This window comes from Bufo gargarizans, chromosome 7 (genome assembly GCF_014858855.1).
Source record: "Bufo gargarizans isolate SCDJY-AF-19 chromosome 7, ASM1485885v1, whole genome shotgun sequence".
Taxonomy (NCBI): Eukaryota; Metazoa; Chordata; class Amphibia; order Anura; family Bufonidae; genus Bufo; species Bufo gargarizans.
The window spans coordinates 124545305-124571508 of NC_058086.1; the positions used below are offsets into that span (position 1 = coordinate 124545305).

The window sequence follows — 26204 nt, forward strand, 5'->3', positions numbered from 1 at the left end:
AAAATAAAAAGGGAACATCTAATTCCCATCTGTCTCTTAGAGGGGTGGGAGGAGAGTCAGAAAATGTGCATTTGTCTTTGCCTGGTAGTACCTAATCTCTCCTGAACTGCTGAGGTTGGCGCTAGAGTCAAAGACTGTGGGGATTGAGGTGTTTATCGACAGTGAGGTAGGGGTGAACCTGATTGATGGTCAGTTCGTCCGTATGCATCGGTTGTCTCCAAGTGCATTAGAGAAAAACATTTCCATTTTTGCTATTTATTTAGCACCTCTAACTCAGAAGTGTTTATCTCAGATGGTGCATGACATAAGAAGAGTGGGTGACTTTCATCAAGAATTTATCTTGTGTTTTGTGTGGAGGGTCTTCCAGCTTCATTGGTTCTGGGTTTACTGTAGTTAGGCAAGCACAATCCAAACATTGATTGGCAAGCTAGATAGATTCTTTATTGGGGTGATTTATTAGTGATATACGAACATCGGCCTGAACGTTTCAAGAATGCGAACGTGTGTTCGCGATCAACTGTTCACGAACCACGCTTTTGCGGCGGGCTCCATTGAATTTAGTGGCAGGCAAACCTGAAAAAACAAATACTTACTAAAAGTGCACAAATAGTCCTACAACATGTACGGTGACATACCAGCGGGAGATCATTAGCAAAAATTCCCACAAAAAATCTGTATTTTAATCAGGGGCAATTTTTAGGCATCTTGTAAAATTCTATTTTAGGGCACGGGAATACAGGCCCCAAAAATAAGGCATTCACCTGACAGAAAAGAACTTGTAATGATGTGGCTGGAGGTACATTAGGCGGTCACTGTCTAAAAATGTATATGTAGGACAGTGCAGGCCCCCAAAATTAGGCATTCAGCTGTCAGAAAAGAACTTGTGATGATGTGGCTGGAGGTACATTAAGTGGTCACTGGATAAAAAATTTACTGTTGGCCACTGGAGTACAGGCCCCAAAAATTAGACATTTACCTGACAGAAAACAACTTGTGATAATGTGGCTGGAGGTATATTAGGCAGTCAGGGGATACAATTTTTTTATGTAGGCCAGGATAGGCCCCAAAAATTAAGCATTCACCTGACAGAAAAGAACTTGTGATGATGTGGCTGGAGGTTCATTACATAGTCACTGGATAATTTTTTTTTTATGTAGGCCACTGAAGTACAGGCCCCAAAAATTAGGCATTCATGTGACATAAAACAACTTGTGATTATGTGGCTCGAGGTACATTAGGCGGTCACTAGCTAAACATTTTACTGTATGCAAGTACAGGCACTCAAATTAGTAATTCACCTGACAGAAAACAACTTGTGATGATGTGGCTGGAGGAATATTAGGTGGTTACTGAATATAAATTTTACTGTAGGTCAGTACAGGCCCCAAAAAGTAGGGATTCATCTGACAGAAAATAACTTGTGATGATGTGGCTGGAGGTACATTAGGTGGTCACTAGATAAAATTTTTACTGTAGGCAAGTACAGGCCCCAAAAATTAGGCATTCACCTGACAAAAAAGAACATGTGATTATGTGGCAGGAGTTACATTAGGTGGTCAATGACTAAACAATTTGCTGTAGGCCACTGGAGTACGGGCCCAGAAATTAGGCATTCATCTGACAGAAAATAACTTGTGATGATGTGGCTGGAGGTATATTAGAAGGTCACTGGATACAAATTTTACTGTAGGCCAGTACAGGCCCCAAAAATTAGGCATTCACCTGACAGAAAACAACTTGTGATTCTGTGGCTAGAGGTAAAATAGGTGATCACTGGATACAAATTTTAATGTAGCACAGTACAGGCCCCAAACATTAGGCATTCACCTGACAAAAAATAATTTGTGATCATGTGGCTGGAGGTATATAAAGTGGTACTGGAGAAAGATTTTTACTGTGTCTGGAGGTACATTAGGTGGTCAATGACAAAATTTTTTACTGAAGGCAACTGGAGTACATGCCCAAAAATTAGGAATTCACCTGACAAAAAAGAACTTGTGATGTCTGGAGGTAGATTAGGTGGTCACTGGATACAAATTTTACTTTCGGCCAGTACAGGTCCCAAAAATTAGGCATTCACCTGACAGTAAATAACTTGTGATTTTGTAGCTAGAGGTACATTAGGCGGTCACTGGCTAAAAATTGTACTGTAGGCCAATGAAGTACAGGCCCTAAAAATTAGGCATTCCCTGACAGTAAATAACTTGTGATGATGTGGCTGGAGGTACATTAGGCGGTCACTGGCTAAAAAATTTAGTGTAGGCAAATGATATACAAGCCCCAAAAATTAGGCATTCACCGGACAGAAAATAAATTGTGATGATGTGGCTAGAGCAGGCATGTCTAAACTGCAGCCCTCCAGCTGTTGCAAAACTACAACTCCCAGCATGCCCTAATAGCTGTAAGCTATCCAGGCATGCTGGGAGTTGTAGTTTTGCAACAGCTCGAAGGCCGCACTTTGGACATGCCTGGGCTAGAGGTACATAAGGCGGTCAAAAAAAGAACTTGTCTTGATGTGGCTGGAGGTATATTAGGCAGTCACTGGCTAAAAATATTAATGTAGGGCAGTAGAGGCTCCAAAAAATAGGCATTCATCTGACAGAAAAGAACTTGTGATGATGTGTCTGGAGGTAAAATAGGCGATCACTGGATACAAATTTTAATGTAGCACAGTACAGGCCCCAAATATTAGGCATTCACCTGACAAAAAATAATTTGTAGGCCAATGAAGTACAGGCCCCAAAAATTATTTAATCACCTGACAGTAAATAACTTGTCATGATGTGGCTGGAGGTACATTACAGTGGTCACTGGCTAAATAGTTAGTGTAGGCCAGTACAGGCCCCCAAAATTTGTCATTAACCTGACCGAAAAGAACTTGTGATAATGTGGCTGGAGGTATATTAGGAGGTCACTAGATACAAATTTTACTGTAGGCCAGTATAGGCCCCAAAAAACAAGTCATTTGCCTGACAGAAAAGAACTTGTGATCATGTGGCTGTAGGTACATTAGGCGGTCACTGGATACAAATTTTACTGTAGGCCACTGGAGTACAGGACCCACAAATTAGGAATTCACCTGACTGAAAACAACTTGTGATTATGTGGCTGGAGGTACATTAGGTAGTTACTGGATACAAATTTAACTGTCGGACTTTTATACTGCTGTATATACATAAGACAAGGACCATTCATTGTTCTAAATGGTGGCGAATATGTGTTGGCTGAGGAAATTCAATTAAACGTGGTCGTCACAGTTGTTGAATTCCTCAGAGATCCATGCCTCATTAATTTTTAGAAATGTGAGGTAGCCCACACTGTCATGAGCTAGCCGAGTGCCCTTATCGGTCACGATCCTCCCCTGCTGCGCTGAACGTCTTTTTGTACAGGACACTCGACGAGGGGCAAGTTAAGAATTCCATGGTAAATTGTGCCAGCTATTACCACAGGTAAAGCCTGCACACCCAGTAGTCCAAGGGTTCCTCGCTTCTCAGAACATCCACATCTGCTGTTTACCTGATGTAGTCGGACACCTGTCGGTCTAGGCGTTCCCTGAGGCTGGATCCGTGGGATTAAGAATGTCAAGGCAGATGCCTTGTCATCAGGGCCGGCCTTAGGTGTTCAGGCGCCCTGTGCGAGATAACCTTGTGGCGCCCCCCCCCCCCCCCAAAAAAAAAAAAACACTGCTTGTTGCTGGCATCATGGCATAGGCTGGCTGACTATCCAACCAAGTAGTTACCAGCCCTCACACCCCAAAGGCCGGTGTAATGTTATACTTCCCTAGTTCGTGAGATTTCCCTACCCTCGTCACTTCCGGTCGCACCGGACATGACGTGAGGAGGTGTGCCGCGCAGGCGCACAACGACAGGTTAGGGAAATTTCACAGCAGAGTGCGCATGCGCCAGGAGCCTCGCCGGCGGTTAGGGTAGGGAAAAACTATGGGCCAATGCGCAGGCGCAGTGATCGGATGGATGTTCTCAGCTGAACACCGGCCGACACTGCGCATGCATCGGGAGCCTCACCAGCGGTTAGGGAAGGGAAAAATTACGTACGGGCCAGTGCTTTTTCCCTACCCTAACCGCTGGTGAGGCTCCCAGCGCATGCGCAGTGTCGGCCGGTGTCCAGCTGAGAAAATTCGTTTCCAATGTAGTATTAATAACTAAACAATTAAATAATAAACATATTGCATTGTCTACTTACCGCCAGGACAATTAGATGATCTGGACTCTGGCTGCAGTCTGGCTCTGGGGACTCCATTGTCACTCTCTTCCCCCCCCCCTTCCCTTGTCACTCTCATTATCCCCCCTCTCCCTTGTCACTCTCATTATTCCACCCGCCCTCCCTTGTCACGCTCATTATTCCCCCCCCCATCACTCTCATTATTTCCCCCCCCATCACTCTCATTATTCCCCCCCCCATCACTCTCATTATTCCCCCCCCATCACTCTCATTATTTCCCCCCCCCATCACTCTCATTATTTCCCCCCCCCATCACTCATTATTTCCCCCCCCCATCACTCATTATTTCCCCCCCCATCACTCATTATTTCCCCCCCCATCACTCATTATTCCCCCCCCATCACTCATTATTCCCCCCCCCATCACTCATTATTCCCCCCCCCATCACTCATTATTTCCCCCCCATCACTCATTATTCCCCCCCCATCACTCATTATTCCCCCCCCATCACTCATTATCCCCCCCCATCACTCATTATTCCCCCCCCCATCACTCATTATTCCCCCCCCCCATCACTCTCATTATTCCCCCCCCATCACTCTCATTATTTCCCCCCCCATCACTCTCATTATTTCCCCCCCCATGTCACTCTCTTTCTTTCCCCCCCCCCCCATGTCACTCTCTTTCTTTCCTCCCCCCTCCCCCCTTGTCACTCTCTTTCTTTCCTCCCCCCTCCCCCCTTGTCACTCTCTTTCTACTCCCACCTCCACCTCTAGTGTAGCGTGGCCGAGCTCTGTTAGGTCCGCGGTACAGGAGCATTTGTTTCCTGTACCCGGCCGGACTGAAAGGAAGTGCACACTAAGTGAGCACTTCCTGTCAGTCCGGCCGGGTACAGGAAACAAAAGCTCCTGTACCGCGGACCTAACAGAGCTCGGCCACGCTACATTAACAGGCGCAGGATTCTTTAGAGCGGCAAGCGCTCAGCCTCAGCCACTCAGGCGGCGCAGAATGAGGGGCGCCGCCAGCCGCCCCCAACTTATATAAGTAACTTTTTTTTTTTTAAACCGCAACGGGCGCCGGGCGCCCCCTGCTGAATATAGGAGGAGGGGGGGGGGGGGAGAAAACATAAGTGCCGCCTCGCCTGCCCATATTACATTGCGGGCTGTCGGCCGCCCGGCGCCCCTGTTGCTATGGCGCCCTGTGCGGCCGCACAGCCCGCACACCCCAAAGGCCGGCCCTGCTTGTCATGTACTTGTTCTGGGGGTGGTGATTTTGAAAATCCGAGTCCGATACTGTCGGAGGGGGTTGTGATATACGATCTATACCCTGACCTAGAGTGTTAGAGGCTCAGGGAGATGCACCGGAGCATTGCCCCTCTAGGAAATTGTTTGCTCCATCAGAATTGAGTCATAAGGTGTTTGAGGAACATCACTGTACGGTTCTTACGGGACACTCTGGGAGTAGATCCACTGCCGACCTCATCTCTCGTAGATTCTGGTGGCCGAATTTGCATAAGTGTGTTGAGGACTATAAGTGTGTTGAGGATTGCGTAAGTGTGTTGGCCTGTACTATCTGTGCACACACTAAAATGACACATACTCAACCTTCTGGATCTCTACTTCCGTTGCCCATACCGTCTAGACCATGAACTCGCTTGTCTATGGATTGTATTACTGATTTGCCAAATTTGTCTGGAAAGCCAGTTATTCTGGTGGTAGTGATCGTTTTAGTAAAATGGTGCACTTTATAGCCTTGCCTGGCCTTCATAATGCTAAAACACAAGTGTTTGTTGACAACATTGTGAAACTTTATGGCATTCCCTCTGACGTGGGCTTGGATCGTGGGTCTCAATTTGTGTCCAGATTCTGGAAAGTGTTCTGTACTCGGCTGGGGGTACAACTGTCTTTTTCTTCTGCTTTTCATCCTCAGACGAATGGACAGATGGAGCGCACTAATCAGAGTCTGGAGACTAAGGCTACTTTCACACCTGTGTTTAGGTGCGGATCTGTCTTGTATCTGCACAGACGGATCCGCACCTATAATGCAAACGCTTGTATCCGTTCAGAACGGATCAGTTTGCATTACCATGAACAAAAAAAAAAAAAAGTTGTTCATGATAATGCAAACAGAATTTTGCGGAACATTGAAAGTCAATGGGAGGCGGATCTGTTTTCAATTGCACCATATTGTGTCAGTAAAAATGGATCCGTCCCCATTAACTTACAAGGACGGATCCTTTTGGCTCAGTTTCGTCAGACAGACATCCAAACACCGCAAGCAGCGTTTTGGTGTCCGCCTTCAGAGCGGAATGGAGGCTGAACGGAGGCAAACTGATGCATTCTGAACGGATCCTTATCCATTCAGAATGTATTGGGGCTGAACTGATCCGTTTTGGGGTGCTTGTGAGAGCCCTGAAATGGATCTCACAAGCGGACCCAGAAACGCCAGTGTGAAAGTAGCCTTACTTAAGATGTTTTGTCTCTGAGAACCATGAGGAATGGTCTTTGTTTTTATCTTTGGCAGAGTTTGCCATAAATAATCATAGACAGGAGTCTACTGGTAAGTCACCATTTTGAGAGGTATATGCGTTTCATCCTCAAGTTGGCACATTATCTGGTTCGGATACTTCTGGTATCCCCGAGGAGGAACGTTTTTCCTCATCATTATCTTAAGTATGGCGTAAAATTCAAAATAACTTGATTAATATGGGCAACAAGTATAAATGTGTGGCTGACAGGAAATATATGAATGGTCCGGACCTAAATGTGTGGGTGATTTTGTGTGGCTGTCCACAAGAAATATGAAGTTGAAGGTTCCTTCTTGGAACTTGGGTCCAAGGTTTGTTGGTTCATATGAGATCACTGCTATTATTAATCCTGTAGTTTTTTGTCTGGAACTTCCTCAGGCTTTAAAAATTTATAATGTGTTTCACAAATCTTTGTTATAGAGATATGTTGAACCTTTGGAGTTGTCCCCCTTGCCACCCACTCCTGTCATGGTATACGGCAGTTTGGAATTCCAGATCACCAAGATTATTGACTCTAGAGTTCTCCGTAGATCTCTTCACTATCTTGTTCACTGGAAGGGTTATGGAGCAGAGAGGATGTGGGTACCGGCATATGACGTGAATGCCAGTCATTTGGTTAAAGCCTTTCACAGGTATCATCCGGATAAGGTTGGTCCTGAGTGCCTGGAGGTCACCTGTAGAAGGAGGGTGCTGTCACAGACTTTCCCGCGACAAGTGGCAGGAGATCGGTGAGACTAGCAACACATAGTTTGATCTGACATGTTTTCTGTTTGGATCAAATGACGCCTGTGTTGTTTCTGGTGCTTGCCACACCTTCTTTCCCCAGGTGTGGCTATTATGGTCATTTAACCTTCTCTATTTATTGTTGTTTCTCCCACTATGCTATGCAGTTTATAGCTTCAGTTTGGGTTGTGGATAGCTGGTCTGTGGATCTCGGCTAAGTTCCCGGTGCTGCCATAGCCACTTGAAGTTAAGTGTTTTCTTTCCCTTTTGTATTTTGTTTGGGTTATTTTGTGTGTTGCATTTCCCTGTCATTTGTATTAAGGCCTGAGGGAGACTCCTGTTTGTCTTTCCTTTTGGAGGAACAGGTTGTCTCAGTCCTGACATTAGTACTAGGGTCCTATAGGGTGAGTTAGGACATTAGGTATTCCTGTGTCTGAACTCACCTACCTCTGGGGTCTGTTTATACTGGTAGTTAGTCAGAACTTTGATTAGGGTTTTACTAGGAGGTGTCCATCTCCTTTGCCTAGATTCTATGCCTTATTCTCTCACTCCTTTCCCTCCTATGTTTGGTGTGGTGTTTCCCTCCCACATCCGAACGTGACATATGCCTGGTTTAATAGTGTTGAGCTTGTTGACAGGGACTCTTTAAATTCTAACTGAAAACCCATCTTACTGTTATATTTGAGAATGCAGAAGAATATGATGGCAATAAAAATGAGAAAAAAGGGATAAAGGTCTGATTTCTCAAAACTGGAACTACACCAGCCTTGATAAGCCCTGCACCACTGGAGGGTGCATTTCATTTATGATAAGGATCACGCCTGATCATAAAATAAATGCACCCTCTGACAGTCCATGCTCTTAACTGAAGTTTACTCTAGGTGGCATTGATTTCTGTCAACATTTAGGCCACTTATTAATGAAACTGGCGAAGCCAATAGCCCTGCATATGCCTAGCCACAGCCATGTCCCATTTTATGGAAACTGGAGAGGAGGGTGTAAAAACTCCATTTGCAACTAAGCTTAAGTAAAAAACAAGGCATGATGGGGTGATAAATCTCCCCTTTAATATTTACTTACTTTGCTCTTAATAGATCCTGATCTTTAAGTGCTGAGCCTTGTAAGTAGATGACTCTTTGGGACCACATTGGAATTTGAAGAATACGCCTGACTTGAACATCCATCTCCGTAGGACACAAGATCACCACATAATAATCCTGTATTCAAAAGAGATAACAATTTTGTAATTACATGGTCTACTTCAATATTTAAATAAATTTTAGGATTTGTGAATTTTGGCAGTTCTGGGCTTTTTTACTTTGGACCTTCCGGGGCAAATTCTGTGAAACACAGGTCATATAGTCAATTAAAACTAATTTATTGAATTATTAAATTCAAAATGAAATGAACCTTTACTAAACCTAGTGGTCCCAGTTGTGACTGTGCTGGGGCTCAGCGCTATTGTTACACAGCAAGTGTGGTCCCATTGTGTCACTTTAACAGATATGGCCTGGGGCTACTGCTAAGGCCTCATGCACACGAACATTTTTTTTCCCGTTTCCTTTCATTTTTTTTTGTTCTGTAGGATCATCCAGCTACTCTGTCCCACAAAAAATCTTTATGCACACGGACGTCATCCGCATTTTTTGCAGATCCATTTTTTGCGGACCGCAAAACACTGAAAAAGCCATAAGGTTGTGTGCAATAGGCCTAAGGGTGTAAACAAAGTCACCCCACATCCTACTGTTTTTCATCCTTTAACCCATATACAGGGTTTTGGACTTGCAGGAGAACCACCTCAGAGGAGTCTCTGCTCAAGTGACAGCTTCCTTACAGCAGTCAAGAGACACTGGTGCAGTGCACCGAGGGATCAGACAAAATCATAGTGAGAAACAGATCAAGTAGAGGCAATCCAATAAAAAGTCTGAGGCGGTAGGCAGCTCATGATCAGTATGAAGATCAGGCAGAGGTCAGGACAGGCAGAAAATGATCAAATCTGGGAAACAGGCACAAGGTGGTAAACAGGCAAACATATAACAGCACACCATTGTAGGAGTCTAGCAGACGAGAACCTATTTCTCAGTCACTCACACAGGTAAAGGAAGGGTGACTAGCCATAGGCTAGGTAAGATTAGGGTATGCACACACTGGCCCCTGTGCCGACGGGAGTGTGTATGAGCGCCATACAGGCAGTGAGAGGCACTTCCAGCAAGAAACAGACCACAGTCTGCCAGTAGGATCATCCAGGAGTGGCCCTCTGGACTATGAAAGAGGGGAAGTGGATGAGTAGTGAGGTGCCAATGCCTGTTAATGGGAGCGGAGTGGCAGTGGGTATGGGCCACTGGCATAGCAGCTATCATATTATTATTGCAATTGTGTCACTTTACAAGTGACAAAATAAGTGACAGACATATTTCTCATGATACAGATTCAATATAGAATTGCAACATCCTGGTAAAACTCTTGTATTGACATCTCTGCTTGATATATACTATATATACATATACTATATAGCAAACAAGTTCCAACAGAGCATTATGCACCACTCATCTCAGGATTCTGTATGTCAACCCAAGAGAAAAGATAAGGAAAATATATTTGTATGTCATGTTATATAAAAGGTATAAAAATGTAACCAACAGTTATATTTTAAAGTCATTGCTGAATTATATTATAGTTTTGTAATGTTTAAAGAATACCTGAAGCCTTGGGTGTGCATAGAATTCATTCAAGAAATCCATTAGTAGATCAATCTTCAAAGAACTGACACATAACACTACATGTTTTTCTGTCTGTGCTCGGTGTCGGCTGTAGTTTCCTCCCGACTTTTGCCTTTCCATCCACAGATAGGCCAACTGCTCAAACTATGAAATATAAATAGGCATGGGTTGATAAAGATTGTGTCCATAGACTACTACCACTGGTATTACTGAAAATGGGTTTTGTTTCACACTGCTTTCCAAATACTTAGCGATCCAAAAACAAGTATAATCAAAAACATGAGGAGTCAAACAAATCACCATGAAAGCTAATCAACTAAAATAACCCAGTAAGCTTACCTGAAGCCTTAAAGGGCATTAGCAGATTTGTACCCACAAAACTGATTGACATGTTACATGTGTACTTGGCAGCTGAAGGCATATGTGCCCGCAATGCTGAGAAAAATTATGTTTTATTATATGCAATTGAGCCTTTAGGAGAATGGGACATTGCCTTTACACCTAGAGGCTTTGCTCTCTCTGTAACTGTGCTCTCTCCACTTTGGTTGAGGGCCTGGTGTGATGAGGTTTTCACTGCCTGGCCCTGTCAATCAAAGTGCAGAAGGCATGACAGCTGCAGCGAGAGCAGATTTTCTAGGTGTAAGGGCAACACCACTATTGCTCCTAGAGGCTCATAACAAAAAATACGTTGGTACCACAACATTAGTTAATTACCTAACCAATTTAATGTATTAAGTAAATTTATTCAACAAAGTTATGATCAGGAGGTCTTAAATACACCATTGCTCTTTCCTTTAAACTAACAAACCAGTGATTTTAAATGGACTGTAACACTGGTAGGCAGGGACAGAGATGGACAGTGAGCCCTAACCTAGAACCCAGCCTGCTTTCCCTATCCACTTGCAGGTAGCAAGACTGCAACCGGTCGACAATCCCTATGCTACTTACGCACAGAGACTGACAAACACCAAGAGACAAAACAACACAAAAAAAGGGTCATATATAAATGGGTCAGAACCAGACAAGCTAAGCAGTACCAAACGAGAGAAAGAGAGTCGTCAGAAGAAAGGCTGGGGTCAGGAACGAGCAATCCAATACACACAGAACCAGGAAGGCAGCTAGTGAGCCAAACAAGACTATCAATGGCACTGGTATATGGGTTTAAATAGAGCACAACATCCCAGTATCAGAAACTCATAGGCGCTCCATTAGTCATAAACATAGCACATAGGAATAGAGCAGCTGAGCAATGAGCCCACTGCTATTCTCCTCTAGCACATGCTCTCTGCAGGGAAGAACAGAGCATTGCATCCTGTTGCTAATGATGTTGTCTCGTCACCAGGGGATGTGGCTTAGCAGCGCATTTCTCCCGGCATGGCCATACTGAGGCTGAGGATCCCGATGCTGGAGCTCGGACAGGTAAGCTGTTAATTTTCCCTGTTAGGGTACCTAAGGGTAATTAAACACTTAGGGGAAGATTTATCATGAGGGAATTCTTTAAAGTGTACCTAAAAAATACAAATTAACTTTAATAAGATCTACTCTAAATGTGACTACATACATTTTTGTGATATGCTTTTATTATTATTATTATTATTATTATTATTATTCATTTATTTATTTTCATTTATTTATTAACTTTTAACTTTCCTAGTAAAATTGCACTATTGCAATTTAGATTCTGTATTCCCCTACACTTCTGTATAATAGAGTAAGGATTCACTGAGGCTACACTGAGTACTGTACATGCAGGAGCTCCACAGCACAATACTAGCAGAGCCGACACAGGCAGAGGAGCAATGTGCTCTGTTATTAAACCCATTGCATTGAAGTAAAATCATTTTACAGCAAAAATACCATTTTTGTACCCATCATATTAAGTACACAGTTTACATTTCTGTAAACACTGTTAGCAGACACATTATTGCAACAGACAGTGTTTTTCATAGACAATTAATGAAAGACAAATTAAGGCAAATAACCTTTGACAGGTATACACCAGAAAACTAAGGTATATCTGATAGTAATTGACTCCCAAAGTTTTTATTTCCTCAAAATACTGCAGTTCTATCCTTGACAGACACATTATTGCAACAGACTGATTTTCATAGACATTTACTGTATAATACAATAATTTAATTGTTGAACCAGTAGTATTAGTTTATAAACAATTCCCCACAAAAGCTGCATTGTTCTATCCGTGTTAGTGGATACACTGTATTTTTCATAGACATATATAGTACAATAAGTGAATTGTTGAACCAGTGATATAACATGCCTAGTTAACCCCATCACAACATGTGACGTACTAGTTGGTCACAACGGAAAGTGCCTTCCCACAAATTGACATACTAGTAGATCATGATGATCGGGCGGGCACCGGAGATGTGCACGTCCGATTAATTCAGAGGCCCAGTTGTGACTGACAGCCAGGCCCCTGCCCTATATGCCAGCATGTCTGCAAATGCCGATGCCAGTGGATTAATCCCTTATAGGCCGCAATCAGTGCTAACCGTGGCATATAAGAGGATCGCAGAGGGAGGGGGCTCCCTCTGCCTCTCAATCTCCCCCCGTGCTGCAGTGACAGGGAGCTGATGGCTACCATGGCAACCTCAGGCCACACAAAGACCTCAGGGTCTGCCATGTACGGAAGGAAGCCTGTGATGCCCAGCCCCCAGGTTGGGTATCACAAGAACACTGTCAGTGTATTACAATGAAAAAATAGTGCAATACACAGACATGGGATTCAGCCAGTTCCCTCCAGTTCTCCAGAACCAGTTGTTAAAATTACAGTCCGATCGGAGAACCGTGTTACTGGCTGAGTTCCGATCTGGTGCTCTGGTGGCGACAGGACAGCTGGAGATGCTCGCTTCCTTTGCTTCTCGCTCCGCTGACAGTTTAGGTATTTAGTTGGGTGGTATGTGTTTGTAGTGTATATATGGTGTATTTATGTATGTGTACCATATATATGGTGTATTTATGTGTATGTGTGTTGCATATATATGGTGTATGTATATGTAAACATTTGTCATGATGCCGCGTACCAGTTGAAATTTGAATCCCACCCCTGACAGCATGTATTGTACTACCCTGAAACAGTTATCAAATCCTAAAATGTTGAAGTCCCTGTACTGGGACAAAAATAAAAAGTAAAAAAAGGGTCCTTTACCTCAATCAAGCAATTATTTATACAAAAAAAAGTAATAAAACTGACATTAGAATATGTTGTGTCCATAACAAGCAGCTCTATAACATGTCACATCACCTACCCCTTAAGGGGGACACTGTAAAAAATGTACATAAAAACTGGGCTAAAACAGCAAATTTTTGGTCACCTTGCCCCAAAAAATGTAATATTAACGGATCAAAAAATCAAATGTACCCAAAGATAGCACTAAAAAAACCTTTAACTCTTTTGACAATAAACAAGGCCCTATACAAGACGATCGGCAGAAAAATAGAAAAATATATGGCTTTCAGAAAATGGAGACTCAAAAAACGAATTGAAAAAAAATAGACAAATTTGGGATGATCTACCCCCTCAGGTGAATGCCATAAAAAATAAAATAAAAACTGTGCCCCAAAAAAGTATAATATTGAACAATCAAAATACCTCATGCATAGAGTTGAGCGAACACCTGGATGTACGAGAAGTTCGGCCGAACTTCCCAGAAATGTTCGGGTTCGGGATCCGACCAGAACTTCGTCCCGAACCCGAACCCGAACCCCATTGAAGTCAATGGGGACCCGAACTTTTCGGCACTAAAAAGGCTGTAAAACAGCCCAGGAAAGGGCTAGAGGGCTGCAAAAGGCAGCAACATGTAGGTAAATCCCCTGCAAAAAAACGTGGATAGGGAAATGAATAAAAAAAAAAAAAAAAAAAAAAAAAAAATAACCAATATCAATTGGAGAGAGGCCCCATAGCAGAGAATCTGGCTTCACGTTACCCACCACTGTAACAGTCCATTGTCATATATTTAGGCCCCGGCACCCAGGCAGAGGAGAGAGGTCCCATAACAGAGAATCTGGCTTCATGTCAGCAGAAAATCAGTCTTCATGTCATAGCAGAAAATCAGGCTTCACGTCAGCCAAAACTGGAACAGTCCACTGTCATATATTTAGGCCCCGGCACCCGGGCATAGGAGAGAGGTCCCATAACAGAGAACCTGGCTTCATGACAGCAGACAAATAGTCTTCATGTCATAGCAGAGAATCATGCTTCACGTCACCCAACACTGGAACAGTCCATTGTCAGATATTTAGGCCCAGCACCCAGACAGAGGAGAAGGGTCCCGTAACAGAGAATCTGGCTTCATGTCAGCAGAGAATCAGTCTTCATGTCATAGCAGAGAATCATGCTTCACGTCACCCAACATTGGAACAGTCCATTGTCAGATATTTAGGCCCCGGCACCCAGACAGAGGAGAGGTTCATTCAACTTTGGGTTGCCCCGCAATATAATGGTAAAATGAAAATAAAAATAGGATTGAATGAGGAAGTATCCTGGAGTACAATAATATATGGTTAAGGGGAGGTAGTTAATGTCTAACCTGCACCAGGGATGGACAGGTCCTGTGGGATCCATGCCTGGTTCATTTTTATGAACGTCAGCTTGTCCACATTAACTTTAGACAGGCGGCTGCGTTTGTCTACAATGACGCCAACTGCCGTGCTGAATACACGTTCAGACAAAACGCTGGCCGCCGGGCAGGCCAGCACCTCCAAGGCATGAAAGACTAGCTCTGGCCACGTGGACAATTTGGAGACCCAGAAGTTGAATGGGGCCGAACCATCAGTCAGTAAGTGGAGGGGTGTGCACAAGTACTGCTCCACCATGTTAGTGAAATGTTGCCTCCTGCTAACACGTTGTGTATCAGGTGGTGGTGCAGTTAGCTGTGGCGTGTTGACAAAACTTTTCCACATCTCTGCCATGCTAACCCTGCCCTCAGAGGAGCTGGCTGTGACTCAGCTGCCTTGGCGACCTCTTGCTCCTCCTCTGCCTTGGCCTTGGGCTTCCACTTGTTCCTCTGTGACATTTGGGAATGCTCTCAGTAGCGCGTCTACCAACGTGCGCTTGTTCTCGCGCATCTTCCTATCACGCTCCAGTGCAGGAAGTAAGGTGGGCACATTGCCTTTGTAGCGTGGATCCAGCAGGGTGGCAACCCAGTAGTCCGCACACGTTAAAATGTGGGCAACTCTGCTGTCATTGCGCAGGCACTGCAGCATGTAGTCACTCATGTGTGCCAGGCTGCCCAGAGGTAAGGACAAGCTGTCCTCTGTGGGAGGCGTATCGTCATCGTCCTGCGTTTCCCCCCAGCCACGCACCAGTGATGGGCCCGAGCTGCATTGGGTGCCACACCGCTGTGACCATGCCTCATCCTCATCCTCCTCCACCTCCTCCTCATCCTTGTCCTCCTCGTCCTCCAGTAGTGGGCCCTGGCTGGCCACATTTTTACCTGGCCTCTGCTGTTGCAAAAAAACTCCCTCTGAGTCACTTCTAAGAGACTGGCCTGAAAGTGCTAAAAATGACCCCTCTTCCTCCTCCTCCTCCTCCTCCTCCTCCTCCTGGGCCACCTCCTCTTCCATCATTGCCCTAAGTGTTTTCTCAAGGAGACATAGAAGTGGTATTGTAATGCTGATAACGGCGTCATCGCCACTGGCCATGTTGGTGGAGTACTCGAAACAGCACAACAGGGCACGCAGGTCTCGCATGGAGGCCCAGTCATTGGTGGTGAAGCGGTGCTGTTCCGCAGTGCGACTGACCCGTGCGTGCTGCAGCTGAAACTCCACTATGGCCTGCTGCTGCTCGCACAGTCTGTCCAGCATGTGCAAGGTGGAGTTCCACCTGGTGGGCACGTCGCATATGAAGCGGTGAGCGGGAAGGCCGAAGTTACGCTGTAGCGCAGACAGGCGAGCAGCGGCAGGATGTGAACGCTGGAAGTGCGAACAGATGGCCTACACTTTATGCAGCAGCTCTGACATGTAGGGATAGTTGTGAATGAACTTCTGCACCACCAAATTCAGCACATGCGCCAGGCAAGGGATGTGCGTCAAACCGGCTAGTCCCAGAGCTGCAACGAGATTTCGCCCATTATCGCACACCACCAGGCCGGGCTTGAGGCTCACCGGCAGCAACCACTCGTCGGTCTGTTGTTCTATACCCCGCCACAACTCCTGTGCGGTGTGGGGCCTGTCCCCCAAACATATGAGTTTCAGAATGGCCTGCTGACGTTAACCCCGGGCTGTGCTGAAGTTGGTGGTGAAGGTGTGTGGCTGACTGGATGAGCAGGTGGAAGAAGAGGAGGAGGATGCTGAGTAGGAGGAGGAGGCAACAGGAGGCAAAGAATGTTGCCCTGCGATCCTTGGCGGCGGAAGGATGTGCGCCAAACAGCTCTCCGCCTGGGGCCCAGCCGCCACTACATTTACCCAGTGTGCAGTTAGGGAGATATAGCGTCCCTGGCCGTGCTTACTGCTCCACGTATCTGTGGTTAGGTGGACCTTGCCACAGATGGCGTTGCGCAGTGCACACTTGATTTTATCGGATACTTGGCTGTGCAGGGAAGGCACGGCTCTCTTGGAGAAGTAGTGCCGACTGGGAACAACATGCTGTGGGACAGAAAGCGACATGAGCTGTTTGAAGCTGTCTGTGTCCACCAGCCTAAATTACAGCATTTCATAGGCCAGTAGTTTAGAAATGCTGGCATTCAGGGCCAGGGATAGAGGGTGGCTAGGTGGGAATTTACGCTTTCTCTCAAATGTTTGTGAGATGGAGAGCTGAACGCTGACGTGTGACATGGTTGAGATGCTTGGCGACGGAGGTGGTGGTGTTGGTGGTACATTCTCTGTTTGCTGGGCGGCAGGTGCCAATGTTCCTCCAGAGGCGGAGGAAGAGGCCGAGGCGGCAGCAGCAGAAGAGGCCGAGGCGGCAGCAGCAGAAGAGGTATCAGGGGGAGCCTGAGTGACTTCCTTGTTTTTAAGGTGTTTACTCCACTGCAGTTCATGCTTTGCATGCAGGTGCCTGGTCATGCAGGTTGTGCTAAGGTTCAGAACATTAATGCCTCGCTTCAGGCTCTGATGGCACAGCGTGCAAACCACTCGGGTCTTGTCGTCAGCACATTGTTTAAAGAAGTGCCATGCCAGGGAACTCCTTGAAGCTGCCTTTGGGGTGCTCGGTCCCAGATGGCGGCGGTCATTAGCAGGCGGAGTCTCTTGGCAGCGGGTGTTCTGCTTTTGCCCACTGCTCCCTCTTTTGCTACGCTGTTGGCTCGGTCTCACCACTGCCTCTTCCTCCGAACTCTGAAAGTCAGTGGCACGATCTTCATTCCATGTGGGGTCTAGGACCTCATTGTCCCCTGCATCGTCTTCCACCCAGTCTTGATCCCTGACCTCCTGTTCAGTCTGCACGCTGCAGAAAGACGCAGCAGTTGGCACCTGTGTTTCGTCATCATCAGACATGTGCTGAGGTGGTATTCCCATGTCCTCATCATCAGGAAACATAAGTAGTTGTGCGTCAGTGCATACTATGTCTTCCACCACTGGGGAAAGGCTAGGTGGATGCCCTTGAGAAACCCTGCCAGCGGAGTCTTCAAACAGCATATAAGACTGCTGCATAACTTGAGGCTCAGACAGTTTCCCTGGTATGCATGGGGGTGATGTGACAGACTGGTGGGCTTGCTTTTCAGGCGCCATCTGTGCGCTTTCTGCAGAAGACTGGGTGGGAGATAATGTGAACGTGTTGGATCCACTGTCGGCCACCCAATTGACTTATGCCTGTACCTGCTCAGGCCTTACCATCCTTAGAACGGCATTGGGCCCCACCAAATATCGCTGTAAATTCTGGCGGCTACTGGGACCTGAGGTAGTTGGTACACTAGGACGTGTGGCTGTGGCAGAACGACCACGTCCTCTCCCAGCACCAGAGGGTCCACTAACACCACCACGACCATGTTCGCGTCCACGTCCCTTACTAGATGTTTTCCTCATTGTTACCGTTCACCACAATAAGAAAAATATTATTTGGCCCAATGTATTGAATTCAAATTCAGGCCTTTTTTTACAGACACCTAACACTATCTGGCTATCTATTTAGGTACCGTATTACACTAATAAAGGCACAGCAGTAACGACATATTTAGCTGAATATAAATTTGAGACCTATTATTTAGGCGCTGGGTGACAGGTATACGTTTACAGACAGTATTAGACTTGGAATTGCACAGTAGCGTGTGTGTGAAGTTATTGAGAATGACCCTGTCAGCACCTTGAATCTAATATACCCTTTTAAGGATAGATTTAAAGTAGGCCTGATAAAGCAGAAACCACTAATTTAGAGAATTGCTAAGTTGGGAATTGTATTTCAACCCAGAACAAAAACTGTTCTTTGACGGACCCAAAATAACTTGACCAGCCTCAGCAATAACCACAGATTTAGATGAATATAAATTTGAGGCCTATTATTTAGGCGCTGGGTGACAGGTATAAGTTTACAGACAGAATTAGACTTGGAAATACACAGTAGCGGGTGTGTGAAGTTATTGAGAATGACCCTATCTGCACCTTGAATCTAATATACTCTTTTAGGGATAGATTTAAAGTAGTTAATATACAGTAATCAAAGCAAAAGGTGGCTTTGACGTGATGACGTGATGACGTAGTGGACGTCGCGCTCCCGGCTCTCCCCGCTGCTCTGCTACCTCGCTGCCGCTTCGAGTATGCTGGCGTCTGTGTGCCGAATCCTCCATCTACCCTCTCTGTGACCGGGACCGTGTGATCAGCGCTGCTGCCTTTTGCCCAAAGCCTGCCACGCTGCTGATATCGGCTGTTAGGTTCAGGCTGCCTCCGGCTCTTTCTTGATTGTGCCGTGCTTGATGCTGCCGCTCCTGCCTCCTTTCCTGCTCTCCATTTTACTGTGAACAGTTTTGCCGTCTGGAGGTTTTCTCTCCTTTACCTCCGTGGAGTGTGCCTCCGGTTCCTGCCTGATCCGCTACCCCCCCTTGCTCTGATGTCAGTGAGTAACCTTGTGTTCCCTCATATCTGATGGTTTTTTGAAGAAGCTATAAGCTTCTCTCCTCTAGTGACTAACCTCCCTATAACTGCTGACTCCAACTAACCTTGAACGGACTTTGAATAAGTTGTGTATGATTGCATATGATTATAAGCTGCATTTGATCATAAGATCACAAGAAAGCCAACTTTAAAGTCTAAAATATAAGCTGGAGAAGGGGGAAAAAAAAAAAAAAAGGAAATAAGAGGAGAAAGAGTATAAAGAAGAGTGGACATAAAAAAAAAAAAAAAAAGGGAAGAGTGAAAAAAAAAAAAGGGAAAAAAAACAAGAACTAAGAAGAAGGCACTGAAAAAAAAAAAGGAAAAAAAAAAAAAAGGAAAAGGGGGATAAGGAAAAAAAAAAGGAAAAAAAAAAGGAAAAAAAGAAAAAGAAAAGGAACAAAAAAAAAAAAAGAGATAGAAGGAGAGCAAAAAAAAAAGGTATATATTTAAAAGAGAGAAAGGAGGCGGAATAAGGGGAAAAAAAAATCAAATAAATATCTAAAAAAAATATATTTAAAAAAAAAATAAATAAATAAAAAATAAAGAGGAATAAGATATGGGCCCAAAAGCCCCAAGGCGTTCGACCGATCTATCAGGTCAGAAACATGGGTCTAGAACGGCTGAACCAACAAACTTGACCAGTTTCTGAAATCCCCAAGGGTCAATACGAGGGGCGGACAAAAGGAATTCTCTGAAAAAAAAAATTATGAATTAGAGGTAACTGAGCGAGAAATACAAAAAGGCGCTAGATACCCTGAGGAGGAGGATGGAATAATGGGGGAAGTTATCCCTGATGACAATTCGTCCCCGCTGGAAGAAATACTCCTAGCGGTTAAACAGAACGGAGATTTAATACAGGTGGTTACAACCCAACTTGGATCTATTCAAGTTGATGTGGGACTAATAAAAGATGAATTGACCAAAATGCGAGACAGACTCAACACCCTTGAAAGTTCTGTCACCCTTATACAGAAGGAATCCAAAAAAATAAATACGGAAGTTTCTATACTTAAAGTGGAAAATAATCTCCTGAAGAAAAAGGTAGTGGACCTTGAAGATAGGTCACGAAGATATAACGTGAGAATAATAGGGATTCCAGAGGGTGAGGAAGGAAAAAATCCAACCGAATTTGTACAGAAACTAATTCTTGAGAACTTTGGTAAAGAGTCATTTTCTCCTCTTTTCATGATTGAAAGAGCTCATCGGGTCCCAGGAGGAAAACCAATTCCAGGGAGACAACCTCGGACAATCCTTGCTAAGTCACTGACTTCAGGGGACAGAGATGTCCTCCTGAGAAGGGCGAGGGAATCCTCACCGGTTGTGTATAACGGGATTAGACTGGCCTTTTTTCCTGACTTTTCGAAAGAAATACAAGAAAAGAGACGCACATTCATGATTGTTAAAAAGAAGCTAAGAGAGAGGGATATTAAATATTCTCTTATATTCCCGGCCAAACTGCGGATTATTTTTGAAGATAAAACTTTTTTTTTTGATACCTCAGAAGAAGCCGCGGACTGGATTGAGCGAAACAATCGATGACTCAATTGGGTTATGAATTGACGGGAATAATTAGTAATATAAGGGGCTCATACCCCTAAATGTAGTCTTCTTTGCTTCAAAATGGCGGTGTGGGGGTGGTTGACTGGGGGGAGGGTCGAGGGTTGGTCATAGGAAAGAAATCTACTACAATATGTGGTGGGTTGCCTGTGGGAGGGGGGTGAGGGGGGGGGTTGGGTTGTGGTGCGTCAAAGTAGGTGTGGTTCCCTTTTTTTTTCAGTTTATTATTCTCTTTTTCCATCTTGTTTTCTCCTTTTTCCCTCTCTCCTAATCTTCCATTTAACCATTGTTGATGACGAATGATTAGAATTTTTTCTTGGAATGTACGTGGTTTGGGGGAAAGAGGTAAGAGACAAGCGGTTTTTGACTTGACTCAGGCCCATCTACCAGCAATAGTATGTTTGCTCGAGACCCATCTTACTGAGGAGACCACTAGAGTGGTCGACAGGGGATGGGCTGTGCATACGTATCATTCTACCCTCTCCAATTACTCGAGAGGTGTTACGGTGTTGATACATAGACTTATTGACTTCGTTTGTGAGGCATCCTCTGTTGACCAACAGGGAAGATTTATTTTTCTATATTGCAGGTTAGGGGGAGAGTTATGTATTTTGGCCTTTGTCTATATCCCTCCGCCATTTTCTCTTCTGGTTCTTAACTCTCTTCTATTATTCATGGATAAATGGCCAGAATGTCCAACATTGATTATTGGTGATTTTAATTGTGTCATCGATCCTTTACGTGATAGGGTCTCTATGAGTGCTAGGGGTGACAGTACGGTCCAGGGGTCCCCCCTCGCACGGTTCTGCCTGGAGGCTGGATTTGAGGACGCTTGGGAATATCTGGGACAGGGGAAAAGGGTTTTTTCATGTTTTAGTAAAGCAGGTAAATCATTGTCTAGAATTGACCTAGTACTGATAAATAGCAAATATATGAAATTGATAAAACGAATGAAATATGAAACAAGGTCAATATCTGATCACTCCCCGTTAGTACTTGAATTATGCTTCTCTCAGGATAGATATATATCAAAACCTCCCTTTAGACTAAACCCTTACTGGCTATCAGTCATAAAGACACATGAAATAATTCGAAATGAAATAGGCCGATTCTGGGATATCAACGACGGCTCAGCAAAAATTCAAGTGGTATGGGATACCTTTAAGGCGTACATGAGGGGATTGATGGTTAGTAATATCACGAATCTTAGAAGAGAATATGGAAAAAAACAGAAAAATCTAGAGAAACATGTGATCTTAGCGACAGAATCCTTCCATATAAATAAGACGGAGAAAAATAGGGAAAATATGCAAAAAGCCACACAAATATATGCTAATTTTTTACTGGATAAAGCTCAACAGAATCTTTTCTTTAAAGGGCAAAAATATTTTACTGATTCTGGGCGACCCGGTAGGCTACTCTCCAGAGTAATCTCCAATCAACAACCTAAAAAACATATAGAGAAGGTTCGAGTGAGGGATGGTAGAACAGTTACTGGTCAGGGTCCGGTGGAGAAGGCCTTTTTTGATTATTTTCTTGATATGTATAAGGCTGATTCTAATATTACAGACGATAAGATAGATCTCTACCTAGATAGGATTAACTTTTCAACTATTACTGAGAACCAAAAGAAAGCATTAGAACTGGAGGTCTCAATTAAGGAACTTGAGGGAGCTATTAAATTATGTTCACCTAATTCTACTCCTGGTTCAGACGGGCTTCCATATGAATTTTATAGCAAATATGGGGACTGTATTTTTCCTAGATTACTGGAGGTCTTTACTGAATCAATGGAGGATGGGAGGTTGCCAGATTCAATGATGGAGGCTACAGTGATACTAATTCCAAAAAAAGGCAAGGACCCTCTAGATTTAGAATCTTACAGACCAATTTCACTGCTTAATGCAGATGTAAAGCTTTTGGCGAGGGTCCTTGCTACAAGGCTCTCTGGGGTCATCTCCTCCATAGTCCATCCGGATCAGAGCGGTTTCATTAAAAATAAGGGTACACATTATAATCTACACCGGCTCTTTTCTAATATCCAGGCCCCTGGGGGGACCGCCCGCTCCATCCTGTCATTAGATGCCTCTAAGGCCTTTGACAGGGTGGAGTGGCGTTTCCTCTGGAAGGTTCTTGCTAGGATGGGCTTTGGAGAGAGGTTTATACGTACTCTTAGGCTATTGTATGGATCTCCAAGGGCTAAATTGAGTCTTAATGGAATTTTGAGTAGCAGTATCGAGTTAAACAGAGGCACCCGTCAGGGTTGCCCACTATCTCCCTTATTATTTGATATATATATCGAACCCCTTGCGATGGCCATTAGGCAGGACGATCAGATCAAAGGATTTGGTACGCTAGGAACACAAGATCGTATCTCACTATATGCAGACGATGTTCTGTTTTTTATAGATCATACGGAAACCACTCTCCCTAGGATTATTCAAATGGTTAAATTATTTGGTGAGGTTTCTGGTCTTCTTATAAACTGGACCAAGACTAGTCTGCTTCCAATAGACCCCCTACCACAGAAAGAGATTCCTGTTACACAGTTGGATATTGTTGATACTTTTCAATATTTGGGTTTGACGATATCGCCTCGGGTCGAAAATTTTGTAGAACTTAATTTGATCCCCATAATAGTAAAGATCAGAGCTAAAATAGGAATTTGGCTGAAACTTCCCCTATCTAGAGCTGATCGAGTTTCACTAGTCAAAATGGTGATATTACCACAATTGCTCTATGTGCTCAGGAATACACCTATTTGGATACAAGACAAACATTTTAAACTTATAGAGAGACTAATTAATGATTTAATATGGGGAAGAAAGCGAGTTCGAATTAAGTTGGAGTATTTGTATAGATCAGTGGAGTGCGGGGGTTTAAATCTCCCCTACTTTAAGGGATACTTTATTGCAGCCCAGCTATTGAGGTGCTATGAATCAGAGCATAGCGCACTACTGGGGAAGTTGGTAAATAGTCATGCCCACAATAATATTTTTTCCTTGTTGGAATCTGGCCTATTGAAGAGCTATGAGCAAGGCTACAGAGAGACTATAAAACTACTCCTTAAGGTGTGGGCTACAACTAGGACATGGTTGAAAGTTAAGGGTTCACTTACATTTACGCCTCTTTGGCATAATTTGTATTTACAAAGGCTGGATGAAATTGCAGCTGACACATTTTGGCAGAAGAATAAAATTTTATATATCTCACAGGTAGTTAAAGATAGAGAAATTAAATCCTATATAGAAATGATACAAAATTTAAAAAATCTTTCATGGTTTAGGTATTTCCAATTGCGTTCTGTGTTATCCAGCTTGGATGATAAGCGGCTGTTGGATATAGATAATGTATCCTTTCTGAATGATTGGGTAGGAGGTACACATTCCAGAATAAAAATTTCAAATATATATAAGTTATTACTTAAAGCACGGTTTAGTGACATACACTCTCCAGGACAAAAAGCGTGGGAGGTGGACTGTCCGAATGTACAAATAGAAGGGTGGGATAATATTTTTGGGAATCTATCTTCACTATCCCAGAACTTTAACCATGTCCTGATACAATTTTATATCTGCCACAGATTATATATTACTCCATTGTGGATGAACAAATGTGGGTTAAGAGACACGTCCAACTGTCCCAAATGTGACACTGTAGGAGCAGACTTTCTCCATATGATATGGACCTGTCCAGAACTTATAAACTACTGGAACGGTATCAATAACTATATTATGTGTAAACTAAAAATTCGAATTCCTTTTGAACCACAAGTATTTATTCTCAATGATCTCTTCAAATTAAAAAATCATAAGTATCAAAAGATTCTTTTGAGTAGAGTATTGATGTTGGCTAGAGTTTTGATCAGCCGCACCTGGTTTGCCCGATCTACTCCAAACAAAAACACATGGATAAATTTAATTGATAAGGTAATGAACTACGAAAAAATTTTATACAGACGGAGGGAAAATGAATATCAATGGACCAGGATATGGGGTGGTTGGAGGTCTGGTTAGCTGAGATCAAGTTGTTTTATATATAAGGGTCCTACTTTGACGCACCACAAACTGGGAGGGAGGGAGGGGAGGATTTTCTAAATATTTTGAAAAGATGAGTGGAATATACGCACATATAATCACTTGGGTTACTAAGAATTGAGAGACTGTAATAAATTTTTTATTGTAAATGTTTTGTAGTTTTCCCAATAAAATTTAAAAAAAAAAAAAAAAAAAAAAAAAAAAGTAGTTAATATACAAAAAACCTCTCTGTCAGACTAGACAGCTATGATTTCCACCTGTACAGTATCCAAAATAGACTACAACAAGCAAGTGGAAATAATGTATCAAAATATCAATTTATTATAAAATATATAGTATGGGGAGAATACAGGATGATATGCAGTGTACAGAAAAGCAAAGGGTCGAAGACACCCTAACATACACCTGTCAACCTATGTACCAATCAGACACAGGATAGTATAGCACTCAATGAACGAGGGATAAAAGCACAGGGACAACTGATACTGCATAGCATAAAAATATCCACCACAAAAGGGTTATATGCTGTCAATTGCAAAATATCATACCATATTGTCCATGGGCTATCTCTCACATCCCCTAAAACATATACGGCATGACTAATGATGATAAAAGGACCTATCAATATCCTAAAGAATAATAGTCACAGTGGTAGGCCTGAGAAATCTAGCACCCACTATGGATGTAATAGAAGTGCCGGGGGGATGCCAAGCTAGGCTAAACACAGGACGTACCTGAAGACATGGTGACTGGAAGAATGTCAGACCCTAAGCGCAAGACCTCAACGCGCGTTTCACCTCAGCGGCTTCGTCAGGAGGTACCGAATGATATACCAGCAGGGTATATATAGTCTAAATAGGGGTGGGGAGATATTACCTGGATTCAAACCACCTGCGGTCCACTTCATCGGGCGCGGAAGACTTCATGATCCACGATGTCATCTCTCAGCGCGGCTATGTCTGCGTACCGCGCATGCGCGGCAAATACAGACGTCACAGAGCACGTTGAAATGGCGTCGTGCAGCGCATGCGTAATCCGCGACCCCATGGATCGCAGGTGACCCGCACCAACCAGTAATGGATCTAAAACAGAAAGTGATTGTGGTCGCGTGGATCGTATAGCGTATATGAAAGGGAGGGAAGAACTCTATACATCCATATTGGGTCCCACACAGCCCGCATGCCCAAATCAGAGAGATATATGTGTACATTCATATGAAAATATAAAACATTTTTTATATATATAAAATCGCATAGACAGTCTATGCGCTAAAATGACATTGTGAGTGAAGAACATTAAGGACACCTTATGTAAATGATACAAATGTGACGGTGATAACAATATATGTATATATATATATATATAGTGCACATATACTCAATATATTAATAAAATAATGATAAATGCATGATCAAT

General features: G+C 43.8%; 1 protein-coding gene across 1 annotated transcript in view; it reads right to left on the reverse strand.

The window, feature by feature from the left end:
- Positions 1-26204, reverse strand: part of KCNT2 (potassium sodium-activated channel subfamily T member 2) — a 1405312-nt gene that overhangs the window by 673199 nt on the left and 705909 nt on the right. Inside the window, exons 10-11 of the mRNA XM_044301880.1 lie at positions 10129-10293; positions 8510-8646 (exon numbers count right to left, since the gene is read on the reverse strand). Of these exons, the coding sequence (XP_044157815.1) occupies positions 8510-8646; positions 10129-10293 (302 nt within the window). The remainder of the gene's footprint in view (positions 1-8509; positions 8647-10128; positions 10294-26204) is intronic.